Source organism: Gossypium arboreum, chromosome 3 (assembly GCF_025698485.1).
Source record: "Gossypium arboreum isolate Shixiya-1 chromosome 3, ASM2569848v2, whole genome shotgun sequence".
In the NCBI taxonomy this organism is placed as follows: domain Eukaryota; kingdom Viridiplantae; phylum Streptophyta; class Magnoliopsida; order Malvales; family Malvaceae; genus Gossypium; species Gossypium arboreum.
The window spans coordinates 116,070,884-116,088,921 of NC_069072.1; the positions used below are offsets into that span (position 1 = coordinate 116,070,884).

The 18,038-nt window shown below is 37.4% G+C and overlaps 3 protein-coding genes and 1 pseudogene across 3 annotated transcripts; 2 read left to right on the plus strand and 2 right to left on the minus strand.

Moving 5' to 3' along the window:
* The first annotated feature begins 9,080 nt into the window (after positions 1-9,080).
* Positions 9,081-10,460, plus strand: LOC108472050 (3-oxo-Delta(4,5)-steroid 5-beta-reductase-like; annotated as a pseudogene).
* A 945-nt stretch (positions 10,461-11,405) lies between these two features.
* Positions 11,406-12,259, plus strand: LOC108473809 (uncharacterized). Its single transcript, XM_017775575.2, has 2 exons — positions 11,406-11,642; positions 11,725-12,259. The coding sequence occupies exons 1-2, from the start codon at positions 11,559-11,561 to the stop codon at positions 12,061-12,063; spliced, it is 423 nt and encodes a 140-aa protein (XP_017631064.1). The 5' UTR covers positions 11,406-11,558; the 3' UTR covers positions 12,064-12,259.
* A 1-nt stretch (position 12,260) lies between these two features.
* On the minus strand, positions 12,261-15,235 carry LOC108472698 (uncharacterized). Its single transcript, XM_017774252.2, has 5 exons — positions 14,697-15,235; positions 14,446-14,560; positions 13,726-14,358; positions 13,462-13,633; positions 12,261-12,996 (listed from the first exon to the last, which is right to left on the minus strand). Exons 1-5 carry the CDS (start codon positions 14,771-14,773, stop codon positions 12,971-12,973), a joined length of 1,023 nt encoding a protein of 340 aa, XP_017629741.1. The 5' UTR covers positions 14,774-15,235; the 3' UTR covers positions 12,261-12,970.
* Positions 15,236-15,372: 137 nt separating this feature from the next.
* On the minus strand, positions 15,373-17,824 carry LOC108470981 (subtilisin-like protease SBT1.7). The gene has a single exon (XM_017772530.2). The coding sequence runs from the start codon at positions 17,822-17,824 to the stop codon at positions 15,524-15,526; it is 2,301 nt and encodes a 766-aa protein (XP_017628019.1). The 3' UTR covers positions 15,373-15,523.
* Positions 17,825-18,038: the final 214 nt, after the last annotated feature.

Consider the following 18,038-nt stretch of genomic DNA (forward strand, 5'->3'; position numbering starts at 1 on the left):
CGAGCAGAAAGTTCGAGTAATTCGTGAAAGTTTGAAAGCTACTTCGGATCGCCAAAAGTCGTATGCGGATTTGAAAAGAAAAGACATTGAATATCAGGTTGGAGACAAGGTATTTCTCAAAGTTTCACCCTGGAAGAATGTGCTTAGATTTGGCCGTAAGGGCAAATTGAGTCCGAGGTTCATCGGTCCGTATGAAGTGTCCGAATGAGTTGGGCCAGTAGCGTACCGATTAATTTTACCCCCTGAGCTTGAAAAGATCCACAACGTTTTCCATGTCTCGATGCTTCGACGATATAGGTCTGACCCGTCACACGTAATCACTCCATCTAAGGTCGAGATTCAGCCTAATTTGAGTTATGAAGAAGAGCCGGTTCGCATTCTGATGCGTGAAGTAAAAGAGTTGCGCAATAAGAAAATCCCATTAGTGAAGGTGTTGTGGCATAAACACGGAATCGAAGAAGCTACTTGGGAACCAAAGAACTCTATGAGAGAGCGATACCCAAACCTATTTACCGGTAAGATTTTCGGGGACGAAAATTTTTTAAGTGGGGGAGAGTTGTGAAAACCCTAATTTGACCCTAGTCGGGATGTGGTTTCGGGACCACAAAACCGAGACACAAGAATAATTAATTATTATTTTCTATGTTTATTGTGCATGAACGTACATATGTGAAAATTTCGTGCCTTAATTTCGTCATTTGTAGGTGAAATTTATTAGAAAGGACTTATGTGAGGAAATTGAGAAATGTGCTAGGCTAATGTTAAAGTGGCCTATTGATACATATTAGAAAATGCTTGGACTTGCATGTCAAATTGCCAAATTTTCCTTATGGTGGCCGCCAAGTTAGATTGATGATGGGCAATATATTTGTTTGCCTTAGATATTATAATAAGAAATTGGATTATGGGAGACAAACTAAAATAAAGAAAGGAATTAAAAGAAAGGGAATAAAATAAGAAAAAAAAGGGAGTGTTCATCCTTTACCTTGCCATTGCCGTGAGTGAGGGAGAGAAAGGGAGGAAAAGAGAGTTCTCTTTGTTGAACTTGGCCGGTTAGAAGGAAAGGAGGGGAGAATTTCGGTCACTTGAAGCCTTAAGGAGGTTAGTACATTGTGTTAACTTGTGAGATGCTTACTTGTTTTAAGTGAATGATCATGGTTCTTGCTTAGCCATGCTAAAATGTTGAATAATGATGGGGGAATGGAACATTCGGCTATGGAAAAAGGGGGGGGAACTCTTTGATTGCTTAAGATAGTTTAGTTAGTATGTGATTTTTGGGTATTGTGAGTTGAGATGTAAGTGTGTGTGTGTGCTTGGCCATAGGGGTTTGCTAGGAAATTTTGTTGGTTGAATGATGAGTGGCGAATGAACTATGAAATGTTATGAGAAGAATGTGGGAAGCTAAGGTGCGAACCTTAGTCTCGGTGATAGGAATGATTCGGTTGGTGTTTTGATGTTGTGGTGATGAGGCATGAAGTGTTCGGCCATGATGCTAAAATGTGGTGCTTGTGTTAAACTTAGAAATTATTTTGTTAGGGTTAGTATAGGTATGGATGACCGAATATGAGAGCATGATTAGATGAAGAGTTTGGTTAATTGATATGTGGTAAATGTTAAGTGTTAAATGAAATGGAAATGATAGATTGATGTTACGAATAGATGTGAAAATATATGCTAGATTAGGAAAATTTGATTAAATGTTCATGAGATGAAATTAGGTGTTTAAAAGATGTTATATTTGACATTGTATATATATACATACATTCGGCCATCTAATTGAGTATGAAGGTGGTGTTTAATCTAATTGTGATGCCCGTTTGGAAGTGTATATATATATATATATATATATATATATATATATATATAAATATACATAAGTATGCCGTTCGTGATGTTACCTTTAATTATGTGTATAATCGACTAAATGGGTAATTAGTGAGGATGGTTGCCGAATATACAAGCATACATATGCATGTGTAGTTGAATTATAAATATTTAGCAAGACGGTTAAACTAGTTAATTTATTGATTAAGCTCAAGAAGCTAAAGGTGGAGAATCAAGCAAAGGCAAAGGAAAGAACATCGAGTAGCCGAGTTGGAACCATTTTACCCAATACAAGGTAAGTCATTAAGCATATATTTGGTATTGACTTAAATGATCTTAATATCTATGCAATTGTGTTTAATGAGATGATATGTATGTGTATGGAATGATGACATTATTGAATGTAAAAAGGTAGTGAAATGTGTAAAGTGTTTGGTCTCGGCACTAAGTGTGCGGGCAATAAGTGGGCGCGGTGACAAGATTGACACTAAGTGTGCAAGTTTGAAATATATGGCACTAAGTGTGCGAACTTAAATTATATGGCACTATGTGTGCGAGCTTAAATCACATGGCACTAAGTGTGCGAAATCGATTATTAAGCACTATGTGTGCGAACTTAATGTATATATCTCCGATCGATTATTCACATGGAGGTTGTGACTTTATCGAGTTGATCATGGACAATGGAAAGAGTAAGTACCTTGAGCTCATGGCGAATAGGCTCTATGTTCACGCTCGGGGTTGAGCTTGGTAAGTTTTGTACCTATGTGATGATTACAATTGCGGTCACGTAAATAAGGTATTGTGGAATAGATGAAAGTTCATTATTTGCATGATTGTAGCGAAAATGAGATGATGTATGGAAATGCCACAATTATCCTATTGAATAGTATATGAAATGTCATTGGGTGAATTGGTATGAGATTGAACCGAAGGGTCTAAGGGACCATGGTGTAGTTCGGTATGGATGGAGTATATAGCCCCATTTCATTGTTTCATTTTGTGATAATTTTGGTCGTGAAATGCTTATGACTTACTGAGTTATATACTCACTCGGTGTTTGCTTGTCACCTATTTTAGGTCTCTTGGACTCGTCTCTTTTTGTGTGCTCGGAACCGTCATCGAAGTCATCACATCGGCGAGCAATCTTTGGTATTGTCTTCTTAGTCGATCTAGGATAACATTTGGCATGTATAGGCTCTTTTGTTTTGTTGAATTTTGGGTTGTAAACTTTAAGCCATGCGAAAATGGCCTATGTGGTCGGTTGAGTGTGGTTCTAAAACCTATAGTCACGAGTCTTAGAAATCTTAATTTTGATAAGGTGGCCATAATTTGTGTTATGTATGATGAATTATAGCTTGGCCATGGAAGAATTATGAAATAGTCATTGTTTGCTTTAGTAACAGATGCTGACAGCAGCAGTGATGTGAGATTGAAAAATCACTAAAAATAGTAGGAATGGAATTAAATAGTTAATAAATTATGTAATTTAACCTTGATGAACCTACTTTCATATGAAAGAAACGAAACGGTCATATGAGTCGGATTTTAAGAGATATTCAAGATTTCGCGAAATAGGGCCAGAACGGTTTCTGGATCCCCTGTTCCGAATTTGAAAATTCACTATAAATTAACCAGAGGGAATTAGAAGTTATGATCTATATGTACAGATTTATTTGTGAGTCTAGTTTCATTAGAAACAAACAGCATAAGTGTTGGAGCCCTGTACTGGATGATATCTAAGTTGTAACGCGCAAAGGTTAGTGTAGTCAAACCCTAAAACAGGGGAGACTTTAACTAATAAACTGTACTAATTGGCTTGACCAAAAATTCTAGAAAAAATTGTGTAGATGGAATTATGAGTCTAGTTTCAGGAAAAATTTACGGAACTGGTTTTCGACTTCTGGAACTCGTGATATGATTTTGATGGTGACAGTGATGCAGTTAGCCAGCTTGTCTGGAAATGTTAAAAATGGTCTGTGTGACAAGTGAATTTAGTCTGTGAACCCCTCGTGTCCGACTCCGGCGACGGTATCGGGTACGGGGTGTTACAGTATCAGTTGAAGGAAAATGCTTACTATCAATGATCCGTTTGAAATTGAAACTAAAGTCGAGCCTAAAGCTAGAATATCATCACATCTGTTTATTCGATTTATTTAATTTCTATTTATTTTTACGACTATTTCTATTTTTTTTATTTTAATCATATTTAATTTCCCCTTTTTTATTTTTCATAGATTGTCACACATTGTGGGCACCATAGCTACCTGGAGTGCAACATGATAAATACTATTTATTTACTTTTTAGGCGTAGGAATATTATTTTTGATGGACTCGACACCCATAATAAAATTGTTAAAATCAATACTATATCTTTCTTTGATCGTACGTCACCAATTGAAAACTCTTTTTTCCTTCTTATTCTACAATTCATTTTGGAGATCGCGTATTTGCAAATCAAATTCAAACAAGTTTTTTCTTTGATATTCGACATTTATTGTCAAATCGATTTGGATTTAAGTTATGTTCTTCTACTTGTTGATGGATACTAATCTACCATACTGACTGTCAAATCGTCGCTTGAAGCTTCTTAATGTAACTTTTTTTAAGAAAAACTTTTAAATAGATGAATAATTTAAATAAAATTTTTGGACTAATTAATTCAACCATCAAATTATTATTATTTTAATTAAGTGATAAAAGGGGTTAAAAGATTGAATTGAAAATTTCAAAGACATGAAATGAAAAAATAAGTAAAAAAAGAAAGGGTAAATTGCACCAACAGTCACCTAACTTTGGGGTAGTTGACAAAACAGTCACCTAGGTTTCATTTTAGTCACTCAACTTTTGAAAAGTTACAAAACAGTCACTAACGTTATAAAAAAGTGACGAAATAGTCACTGATTAACATTTACGTTGGTGAAGTGGCTTCATTCTGCTGCTGCTGCTGAGTTGGCTGAATTCTTTTTCTTTTTCTTCTTTTTCTTCTTCTTCTGCTGTTGCTGCTACTGCTGCTGCTGAGTTGGTTGAAATGATTATTAACACTAAAGGATAGTACCTTCTGAAAAATTAGAAGCCTCAATCCCATCACAACATCTCTTCTTCACCTAATAAATCAGTCCCAGAAATCGAAAGCAACGCTGCCTCTGATTTCTTGGGCCATCAAAGGGTCCGTTTCCCTAACCCACCAGACCTTACTAACCCTGACCCTTCTACCCTTCGAGATCAATGGAGGTACGCCATCCGCAATCTGATCGTTGGTACTCTCACGCTGAGAACCTTTGCTATTCTTCTTTGGGGTTTCCTTTTTTGCCATCGGTTAGGCCATCAAAGGCTCTAATCCCCTCCCCTCTTTCAACTCCGACATGAATAAAAATGACTCCAAAACTAACAAAAATAAAAATAGCAAATGATCTTCCAACCATCCTCAATCTTCTGGTCAGTTTGAGTTCTTTATGCTTTACTTTTTTTGGGTTTTAATAATTGCACCGCTTGAATTAGGTTTTCTTTTCTACTTTGGTTGTAATCTAAATCCAATTTGTCTGCGCTTTGAATATGATTCTATATTTCAACACTTTGAATTGGTTTAGAATTTAAGCCAATTTAAAATTTTCATTATTTTGTTTATGTTAGGATTTCGACCCGGTTAAGCATCGAACAAGAAAATTGCGGAATAAATTGAGAAATTGAATGCACAAATTTAACGTGGAAAAACCTCTCCAAAGAGGATAAAAAACCACAGGTAAAGATAATTTTACTATAATGACAAAAGAACGAAGAGTACAAAAGATGGAGATAAAAACTAAACCCCCAAAACTCGAAAACAAAGAACCCACAAAACGTAAACACAAAATTCACTAAATGTGTTATGAGTTCTAATCTCTAATGGGTATGTTTTCTAAGGTTGTAAAAGAGCCTATTTATAGGCTAAATTCATAGATCAAATAATAATAAAATAATCTAAACTAATCAGTGTTTGATTGAAACAAGTAAACAGAGTTTAACTGAAAGATTATTTTTCAAATTTGACTGAAAATAGGAGTCATATTTAACAAATCTCCACCTTGACTCATATTTCCACAACACCATCTTTGCCAAAGCCCACCACGAGCCTATCTTGAACTATGCAGGGAATTAATTAAGTCAAATTTGTGCTTAGAAACTGGAAGACTTCTAGCCTTCGACTTGTACACTGCCAAATCAAAGCTAACCCGAGTCTGATTTTCACGAACACAGTGCCCTAACTTTTCAAAACCTGCATCTAAAAGAGAACCTCTCTTCAACGAAACAGTCATACATTTTTCCCTCCTATGACCAAGTTGCCTTTGCTCCAAACAAGTTGACTTCAACTTCGTAACGGACGAGGGACATCCGATTTCACCGGTCACTGTGTAACCTTCCAGAATATAAAGACTGCCGGTTCTTTTACCTTTTAACAAAACGAGAGCTCCACGAGATACTTTAATGCCGCTCGAGTCGATGTTGATTTTGCATCCTTTCAAGTCTAAAATACTTAAGGAGATGAGATTCTTTCGTAAATCAGATACATACCTGACATTTGAGAGTGTCCTAATCGTCTCATCGTGCATCTTAATTTTAACAGTACCAATACCAATTACCTTACTAGATGAATCATTTCCCATGCGCACAACTCCACCTTCAATCAAACTGTATGTGAAGAACCATTATTTATTGGGTCACATGTGGAAAGAATATCCTGAATCTAGGATCCACTCGGACGTGAGCTTGGTGTTATCGCTTGTTGACACTAACAAGAAATCATCACCATTTTCATCGGCCAAATTAGCACCAGCTACATCTTCCTCGTTACTCTCAGCAGCTTTTTTATTTCGCAGTTTATAACAACTTGCTTTGACGTGACCTAACTTTTTACAATAGCGACACCTTTTATCTCGTTTCTTTGATGCTACCAAAATAGAAGCTTGCCTATCTCTTGCTATCCAAATGAAGCTCATTGTCGAGTTTGTCTCTACTCAAAAATGACCCTTCACATCTTGAGCGAGAGTTTGTCTCGCCATAAATTAGGGTCTCCACGAAAGACTTGTATGAAGGGGTAAAGAGCACAATAATAGCATAGCACGATCTTCATCGTCAATATGAACCTCAACATTCTTTAAATCATTTAAAAGAGTAATAAATTGACTGATGTGATCTCTAAGATGCTCACCTTCGTTCATGCGAAACGTCAATAGACGTTGTTTCAACACTAAACGATTAGTCAGAGACTTAGTCGCATAAAGAGTTTCTAACCTTTTCCACAAGGCGGATGAGGTTTTCTCTATCAATACCTCCTGCAATACCATATTCGCGAGGCACAACTGGATTGCAGACAAAGCCTTTTCATCAAGCTCTTCCCATTCTGTTTTATTTAGATTCTCAGGCTTTTTCCCGGTAACAACCTTTTTGAAGCCGGATTGAACTAGAATTGCCATCATCCGAACTTGCCACAGATTGAAATTTGTCTCACCATCGAACTTCTCAATTTCAAATCTTGTTGCTGCCATCTCTGAATGGGATGATCTATGAAAATTGAACTAACTTTGATACCACTTGTTAGGATTTCGACCCGGTTAAGCAACGAACAAGAAAATTACGGAATAAATTGAGAAATTGAACGCACAAATTTAACGTGGAAAAACCCCTCCAAAGAGGATAAAAAACCACGGGTAAAGATAATTTTACTATAATGACAAAAGAACGAAGAGTATAAAAGATGGAGATAAAAACTAAACCCCAAAAACTCGAAAACAAAGAAGCCACAAAACGTAAACACAAAATTCTCTAAATGTGTTATGAGTTCTAATCTCTAATGGGTATGTTTTCTAAGGTTGTAAAAGAGCCTATTTATAGGCTAAATTCATAGATCAAATAATAATAAAATAATCTAAACTAATCAGTGTTTGATTGAAACAAGTAAACAGAGTTTAACTGAAAGATTATTTTTCAAATTTGACTGAAAATAGGAGTCATATTTAACAGTTTATTTCATAATTCATAGTAATAATCCACCTAAATTTGTTTAGTAGAATATTGCGTCAAAGCAGAATTTAGAGGTGTGCAACAAAACATGCTGAATTTGCTCCAAGGACATCATTTTACTGCTGTCTTGCCCTAACTGTAATTGTCTGTTCTTCCGAGTTTTGAAAACTTGTTTCTTTCTCCAAGAATAGGCTTGAAGATATTAAAAATATTGAATTAAAAGTTATTAAAAAGAGGAGGAGAAACAAAGAACTTGAGCTTGAAAAGAGGGAAATTTTTGTTCTAGGTGCACGGCATATTACTCCTCATCTTCTTCTTCTTTTTTTTTTTCTCTGTTGGAAAGCTTAAGTAAAAACGAAGAACGAAAGCTGAACCTAAAGCATTAAGTTGAATTTGGCAGAAGCGAGTGAGACGATCTTCCGATTCCAGATTTGGCCAAGTTGTCGGCTGCTTGATTAGCATAACCGGATTAGAACTTGATGGTTATTTACTAGCCATTTAAAAAATTTTCCCATTAAAAGCTTGAAATTTGTCTTTTCTTTCACTGTGTTTTTCTCTGCTATAAGTTTGAATGCAGACACCGTTCTTTGAGATTTTTAGTCCTAATTTCCATATTAAATTTTATCTTTGCAAAAGCAGGAATTGCCTATTTTCTCGTTACAACTTACAAGTATACAACAAGTTTTGTATACTGCAATTGGAGAGAGTTTGGGAGGGATTGTGAGCGAAATGAAACTTAGAACTTTAATTTGAAAAGCAAAAATTAAAGAAGAGAAAGGTAAATTACAAGTATTGCCTTTGTTTTGTCTTCTAAGTAAGAAGAAATTTGTGGGGTTTACGGAAGAAGAAAATTACAGGGATTTCTTTAAAGGAAGAAGAAAGAGAATGAGGGGGGGGAGAAACGGGTTTAGGGAAGAAGAAAATATTAGACGCCGTCACCTGCCATGTCACTTTCATGATGTCTGTGACGGAAAACGACAAAAGGGACTATTTTGTAACTTTTTGAAAGTTGAGTGACTGAAATGAAACCTAGGTGATTGTTCTGTCAGCTACCCCAAAGTTGGGTGACTGTTGGTGTAATTTATCCAAAAAAAAATGATAAAATTTGACATTTGCCTTCTTGCATTAATTTTCCTAATTTATAGCGCATCTAAAGAACACTGCAAGAAATGAGCGCCATAGAAAATCATTCTTCGCACACACACACTTTATCATTTTAAGAAAACAAAATAGATTAATATATTTCAATCTGAAAAATGAGCTGGTGATGGGCTGGTGCCATTGGCGCTGCTAAGGCAAGCTTTCCTTCTCTCATGCCTTAAATAGTTTGCGCAAAACGCTTTACAAAATTGTTGATTAATTTTTTTGTTTTATTCTTTTCTAACTTTTACAGAAGAAACTCGAGGACGATGAAACACCCAAAAGTTTCCAGAGCGTTGCGTTGGTAGTCGGAGTGACCGGCATTGTGGGCAACAGCTTGGCTGAAATCCTTCCATTATCCGACACCCCTGGCGGTCCATGGAAAGTTTACGGGGTGGCTCGTCGCCCAAGGCCTCATTGGCACGCCGAGCATCGGATCGAGTACATTCAGTGTGACGTCTCCGATCCCAAGGACACCGAATCCAAGCTCTCCCAACTCACCGACGTCACACACATCTTCTACGTCAGCTGGGTCAATCGAACCACGGAGACCGATAACTGTGAAATCAACGGTTCGATGCTCCGCAAAGTGTTGCATACCTTGATCCTGAAAGCACCCAATCTCCACCATATCTGCCTCCAAACCGGAGCCAAGCATTACGTAGGATCGTTCGAGTACATAAAGTCGGGGAAAATCGAACCGCATGATCCACCTTTTACCGAAGATTTGCCACGCTTAAATACTCCCAACTTTTACTACGTCCAAGAAGACATCCTCTTACAAGAAATCGAGAAAAAACAAGGATTAACATGGTCGGTACACCGACCCAATACTATATTTGGGTTTTCGCCTTAGAGTTTGATGAACATCGTCGGAACCCTTTGCGTTTACGCCGCCATTTGTAAATATGAAGGGAAACCATTACAGTTCCCAGGAAACAAAGTCACATGGGAATGTTATTCGGAAGTTTCGGATGCGGATTTGATCGCGGAGCATCAGATATGGGCGGCGGTGGATCCGTACGCCAAGAACGAAGCATTCAACGTGAACAATGGGGATGTTTTCAAGTGGAAGCATTTGTGGAAAGTGTTAGCGGAACAGTTTGGGATAGAGAAATATGGGTTGGAGGAAGGGAAGAATGTAGGGTTGAAGGAGATGATGAAAGGGAAGGAAAGTGTGTGGGAAAAGATAGTGAATGAGAAGGAGTTGCAGAAGACGAGGTTGGAGGAGGTTGGGTTTTGGTGGTTCGTCGATATCCTGTTGTCGATGATGCCGATGGAGTCGCCGATGTTGTATATGAATAAGAGTAAGGAGAATGGGTTTTTGGGTTTCCGGAATTCCAAGAGTTCTTTAATCACTTGGATTGATAAGATGAAGGCTTTCAAGATTGTGCCTTGAATGCTTCCCTTTCTTTTTCCCTTGAATTACTCAAATTTATCCACATATTTTACCTTCTAAGCCTCACAATAAAGCTTCTTGATTAGACAAAACAAAACCTTTCTTATACACATTTAATTTTTTTTATATTTTAAATTTCAAAAATTCAAAAAATAAAATTTCAAAGGTAGGACAAGTAAAAGAGGTTTGGTAATTAACCGTCATTTTTTAATGTAAGTGGACGTTTCTGCTAGGTTTTAACATTTACATTAAAAGAAGGTCCACATTAAATGCTTGAGTATGAAACCCCAACTTAAAAAGTATATAAATCTTAAAATCAATTTAAGAGATTGAGGTGGTGCGTTACAAAGTAGTAATTAACTATTGATAAAACCTCTCAATTTTAATATTAAATAATTTAATTTTTGTTAATTTTGAAAATCTGATAATTAATTCAAAATGTAATGTTTTCTTTAATTATATATATTTTATTGATATAATAACATATTTAATTTTTAAAGTTTATATATTTTATTGATATAATAATAAATTTAACAAATTTAGCCTATAACATTTATACATTTTGTCAAATTAGTTATGGTTTAACACATTTAACCTATAAATGTATGCATTTTGTCAACATTTATACAAGATATATAAACATCAAATGCTAAATTTGTTAATATACCAATAAAAATTAGGTACAATTGATAGAAAATATTAACGTAATGATTAATTGTTTTTATCTGCACACTTTCGAAATTAATTGGAGTTAAATTATTCCAATTTTTATGAGAGGGACCATTTTGCTCAATTTTAAAATTGATAAGGACTAGAAATGTGTTTTTGCCTTAAATTTATAAGTCCTATTTGAGATGATTAAGTGGGTTACCTAACCAGCCTACCCTTCCAAGTTGTTTTCTTCATCAACTTGTAGCTACACCTCACTTAACAACAACATATATTATTAACTCACAAGATACACAGCCGAGGAATCTTAGTTGGAGTTTCACTCATCACGTGCATATCCTCCTCTTCTCCATCACCAAGTTTGGTAGGCGGCATGCAGAGACAAACCCTTTGCTACCCTAATTTCAACCCCATCTGTCTTTTATCCTTCCTCACTTCTCTAATATAAACCACTTTCCCCTTTGTGTAAGCACAAGCCATTCCATTTTCAGTCTTTTTTTTTTTTTGTTTTTTGTTTACAACAACAATGGCTGGACACACAGTTTACACCCTCTCAGAAGTGTCTCGACACAAATCCAAGAACGACTGTTGGCTTGTCATCGATGGCCGAGTAACCCGGCTCTCTTTACTCACCCAATTATCTTTACTTATTTATGTTGATAAATAATCAGAGACTTGACTGATTCTTTCAGGTTCTGAACGTGACAAAGTTCCTGGAAGAACATCCAGGAGGAGAAGAGGTGTTGTTGGAATCAGCCGGGAAGGATGCGACGAAAGAATTCAACGATATCGGACATAGCAAGTCAGCTCAGAATTTGCTCCTCAAGTATCAGATTGGTGTTCTCCAGGGTCACACTTCAAAGAATAATGAACAGGTTGGTTCAACCGAGGAGCCCAAAAAGAAAGAGATGAGTGCATTCGTGATCAAGGATGACCTGACGCCTAAATATGCGGCAGTCGTCGAGTTCGCTGCCCCACTCCTGGTTGCTGGTTCCTATTTCTGTTACAGATACCTCACACTAAGCTCATAAGTGCTGTAATCAGTTTGGTTTTCAAGTTCAACCTCAACATGCCCCTTCTTCCCTTAAAATAATTGTTGGCATAGAATGTTTACAATGATGGTCGGTTGTTCCTTTCATTTTATCTTCACTTGTCCTTTTGGTTATTGTTGTTGATGATTATATAAGAATGAGAGTTATCATATTCAATTATCATTACAACAGGAAAGCAATATGGCAGAAAAGAAAAAAGAATCCTACTATGTTACAAATTGAAAAGAAAGAAAGAATATATATCTATACATATAAAAGAAGAAGCTGGTTAAAGGGAGACTGAAAAATACAAGCGTTGTATTAATACAATGTACCATCCAAAAAGGAAAAAGGACTTAAAAATAAAATATGCCATAAGTCCCTGTATTTTTCATAATTTGAAATTTAATCCATATATTTTATTTAAAATACTCACTTGGTACTAATATAATAAAAAAAATGTTGTAATGAACCTGGATTTAACAAAATAATTTCAATAGTTGAACCTGAATTTTTAAACTTGTAAAGCAGAGAGACTAAATTCTTAAAACTAAAAGTACATAGACTAAATTTCAAACTTACGAAAGGTACAGGGACTTATGACATATTATTAAATGATCCGACAGCCTCAGTTCAACTCTAGAATCCCTCTGATCCTTACTGAACAAAGAGCCCTGCCCTTCATTGGAAAAATTGAAGTTGGAAGGGAGAGGCAAGAAGCAGTGGAGGGAAAGAGCAGGAAGAAAAGGTGCTCTTGCTTTCCATCATGCTACCTTCACCCAAGATGTAGCCGGGCATAGATTCCGGTGAAAGCATAATATGCACAACATATACTCCTCAAACCACTTTCAACCAAATAATTCGCCGGCGACTGTAAAATGCCGGTCCAAGATAATGCGTGTCCTTTTCATATTGTCTGCAATACAATCAAAACTGCGTATAGGATAAAATCAAGTTCAGACTTGGTGAACTAAATTTCAAATGATACTGCAAAAAGGCGAAGCAAACAACTAACTTTATTGCAGCAACGCATCAACGCACTTAATCTTGGTTCTAATATCATGAAATGAGGAATCTAAGGTCCTATGGGCTTAGATATGCATTTCTATTTGTTACTGGTCTTAGGGGGAACATGTTCTTCACTTCCAGTCACTCCGCACAATATATTGCTCTTATTCTCCATACCAATGAGAATTCAGCATTCAAGTTAAGTAGAACAAAGCACAGATAAACAGCCAAAGAATGAAATGCCTCTACTAACAAAGAAAATATAAAAAAAAAAAATGAATTAATGAGGAATAGCATGTAAACTTTGTCCATAAACAGATAAACCGAAAATATTGAACAACAAACCCAAAAAAGGAAGAAAAAATTAATTAGAATTTCAGGAAAGCTCACCAATCAAGCAAATGACGAGGAAAGCCCAAATTGCTATTTGAGCGGGACGACTATTTTTTAATTGATACTTAGACCTTTGAAGCCGTCTTTTAATAGCCCCATACCAGCCAATAGGTTGCTTATCATTGCAATCTACACAACCGCTACTCTTTTCACAGCATTCACCATTGCCCTGTGGGATGAAACTTATAAACACTAATGGACGAAACTTATAAATATCAAAAACTATATTTAGTTTAGTACAGAAGTTGGATTGACATTCACCCTAGCCAACTCAGGAGGTCTCAAAAACTCTGCATCAGACTCTTGATGACGAGCCGTTGCCGACTTCCTGATGCCATTCTTTGACCACTGCCCCTTGACTGCAGATTCCGTGGAACTCAGGGCACCGGAGCTTGGCACCCTTCGTGGTGGAATAAAGCGTTGACCATTGGAAGAGTTTTGCTGTAAAACATCATCAACAATTGCAATCTTCCAAGCACCAATGTCAGGACTAGCACTAGCTGTCCTCCTATGCCCATATGACTTCTCGTTGTTAACCTCAGATGAGCTGAACTCAATAGACTGACTTGCATTCTTCAAGAAATCTGGCGCTGATTCTCTATTGATTCCTCGCCGAAGATCACTAGCTCTACCGTGAACCCTAGGAGGAAGCTTCTTGTCTCCGGGTAGAGGCGGTGCGGACAAAAATAATGCGAGTTCATTGCATTCACCTTCATCCAAATGCACCCAAGGCACTGGTGACTTACCCTCAGAACTAGCTGATTCCTGTAAATATTTTTCAATCTTTAAATTCTGGTTCTTAATTGCTACTATAAATTCACGATGCCGATCTCTTGCTTCCTCACTTGAATTCCCATAGTAACTCGATTGAACAGCTTTTTCAAACTCCTCTAACTGCAAAACAGATTAAATTTCTCTAAATCCTGAGCCAATTCATGAACCAATCGGTCCTAAGGAAAATGAAAGAATGCTTAAGATGACCTGCCATTTGGTAGTGCTAAGAGCAGTATGTAGATCCCTGCCAAGTTCCTCTAAATTCCATGTAGAAGAACCATCTTTTATCGCGTGTATCCATGTCCTATATGTCGATTCCATCCTATGAAACGCGAAACAAACCAAAGTTTCAACCGGTTATTGACTAATTGAAATTCTAAATCTTAATTTTATAATCTAGGAATCAAATTCACGATTCAAAGTAAAAGAATCCTAAATAAGAAAAGGAGATTATTTACCTGTCAGCAGATTGCTGGACTTCTTCAGCAACAGCGAAGAAGGGATCTTTTTCCCACCGATCAAGAGTCGAAGCCATTTCAAAAGGAGGAGGAAAAACCTTGGCTTCAATTAATTAATCAATTAATAACAATTAAATGAAACCAATCAACATTATCCGAGTTTTTTTCTTGAAAAAAGAATCTTAAGTTCCTATAAAATTTCCGGAACCGAAGGCGCAGATCAAAGAAATCTAATAAGATTTGAATTTGAAAGGAAGAGGAAATTAAAAAGCGCGAGAGACGGAGACATTTATATTTAAAACGTCAGGAAAGAAAGGACGGTCAAATGCATAGGCATAGGCATAGGCATAGGCATAGGAATAGCAGATTTTGGTGATTGAAGTTTGGCCTAAATATAAATGCCAGGCATTTGTCATGTTTCATTGCAAGGACATAATTATAAAATTTTCAAAATTCAGGGGACATCTTACGAATTATACCCGTCCTTTATTTAGTGAGCAAAATTTAATTCGGATATAACAAAAAATTCAAAATGATTTTAAATAATTCAAGTTTATTATTATGTGCTATGTTATGCAATTAATTATACTGTAAAATCGAGTTAGATAATAAAATATGAGTTGTTCGATGGATGGATGATCCCTAATACTGCATCATAAGATTCATACAAGGCAAATTATAACTATGAATCTAGTATAATTTCATATGCCAGTTCCTCATACAGGAAGCTCACTGTACAATTATTCACCCACCTTGTCCTTACATTGCTATAATATTAGTATAAGTTGGGTTCATTATACTGCAAGAGAGAGCAGTGGACAGCCCTGTTATGTCCAGATGTAAGCTATTGGACTACGAACAATGTGCTTACCATCGGACCATTCCAGACGGGCAAAGCCAGTTGAACCAGGTGGCATAGAAATAGCTCTGAATGTCACTGTATAGCTCTTCTTCTCGTATTGTGCACTGAAACTTAATATTGCTGGCACAACCGACATTTTCACTGCTTGTGTCTGCGAATACAGTGAAATCTTGTATGTTGCTGGTACACCCACATTTGTAACGGTCCTTGTATATTTCACGGTGCTGCGCGACCCAGTTTGGAAGGGAACAGAGAAGGATGGATAATTAAAATCTCCCAGGGTGTACTTTTTGCTTTTCTGACAAGTGAAATTTGTTTGCGTAGTGGCTTTAATTTGACTAGATGTGTAGTTCAGCGCACAAAGAAAACCAAGATAGTCGTCGATGGTGGTGTCATAGATAAGGCCAGGGTCGAGGGCTGCGATTGGATCAACATGCCCGGCACCATAATCAAATGGTGTTGCTGGTCCCCCTGTGGCAACATCTTTAATCTTTTCACCATTTGGGTAAGTTGAGTAGGCTGTGGTCATGAGGGCAGATTTAATGGCTGCTGGACTCCATTCAGGATGAGCAGCTCTGAGAATTGCAGCTAAACCACTAACATGGGGACAAGACATTGATGTGCCTGAAACGATATTGAAGTTTACATGCCTTTGGTCGATGGCCAATCCGGTCGGGCCAACCTCACCAGTCCATCCTGCAAGGATATTGACTCCTGGTGCAATAATGTCTGGTTTAAATATTGCTGGAGTGACCGGATTCGGACCTCTTGAACTAAATGCTGCAACCACGGGAGATGGTTGAACACCTAACATTGTGGTTCCAGGACCAATTGTGGCTGTTGGATTGGGATCAGAAGATATATATTTCTTGATTGAATCCCCAGCTATCTGACCAACGGCTGCTGAAGGTAAGAGATGTGCATCGGCAAGTAGCTCTTCACCAAAATTTAAAGTGTTTGTCAAAATCATCCCTACACCACCAGCAGCCTTCACCACCACTCCTTTTTCAACCCTGTCACTCCCCCCTCGATCGCATACCACAATTTTCCCCCTAACCTTTTCTGGAATCAAACTTCCATCCATGCAAAGACTTCTACTACTGGAATTACTCACACTACCACCATAAACTAATGGCACCGTGGAATTAGATAACTGTTTTCCATTATAAAGTGTCACCCCAGTGTATCTCATGTTGTTTCCGAGAGTAATAGAGGCTGGGAAATCACGGTCTAATGTTCCAGCACCAACGGTTGTTATCCATGGCGCAACATTTAACAAGCTGCCTGCTTCAGGTCCTTCATTTCCCGCTGAACAAGATACAAAAATTCCATGTGCAGCTGCTGTGAATGCTCCAATGGCGATAATGTCAAGATAGTACTCTGTTATATGACCGCCAATTGACATTGACATAATATCGACACCATCCGCAATAGCTCTATCCATGCCTGCCGTAATATCAGAGATAAAACACCCATTAAGCCAACACACCTTGTAGATGGCCACTCGGGCATGTGAAGCCATCCCGCGTGCCGTCCCGGAAGCATATCCTAGTAAGTTGGCATTAGGCACAGCTGACCCGGCAGCCGTAGTTGCTGTGTGAGTACCATGTCCATCATCATCTCTTGGAGACTTTGATTCCATGGTTTCATCAATAGGTCCCAACGCAGCTTCATACCCTTGTAAATAATACCTGGCACCAATTAGTTTCTTATTGCAGCTTGATGAACTGAAGTTTTGCCCCACCTGACACTTGCCTTTCCACCCAGATGGCACCGGTCCAAGCTCAGAATCGTCGAAACTTTTCAGCTCGGGCCAAACTCCAGTATCCAATATGCCAACAATCACTTCACTCGTTGAAGCAGTGGTGGAGATGAGAGCGCTGTTGTTTCCTAATCCAAGGAACTCCGGTGTTCGAGTTGTATGCAGTTCATATCTAACGTCAGGTAGGACTGAGAGAACTCCAGACTGTTTTCCAAGCGATTCAGCTTCCTCAGGTGTGAGCCTCGCGGAGTAACCATGGATTACGTTTTCGTATGTGTAAAGCATAGATGCTGATTTTGAGACAGATTTTAAAGATGAATCATACCATAGGGAGTGATGGGTGAAACGTTCTGGCATGTTGGACTTGTCAATGTGAACTATGTAAGTCCTTTTGGCTTGCTCTGCTATGACGCATGCGTAACACAAACTCAGAGCTACAACGATTGCTGCTACTTTGATCTTCAATGGCTTCATCTCTTCAGTCGAGTAATTAACAGATTGCATATTTCACCAAGGGAGGTTACTATATGATGATGATTAGGTCATTTCTTGTTTCAGTGATTGATGTTTTACATATATATATATATATATATATACACACACATGCTTGATGAACAGAAAGTAAATGGAAAATGATGCCCACTACTTGTATGGTTGTGGATACTTTTATATTGCCTTACATTAAATATAGTCTTCTCTGTTAATGGCTGCCAAAATG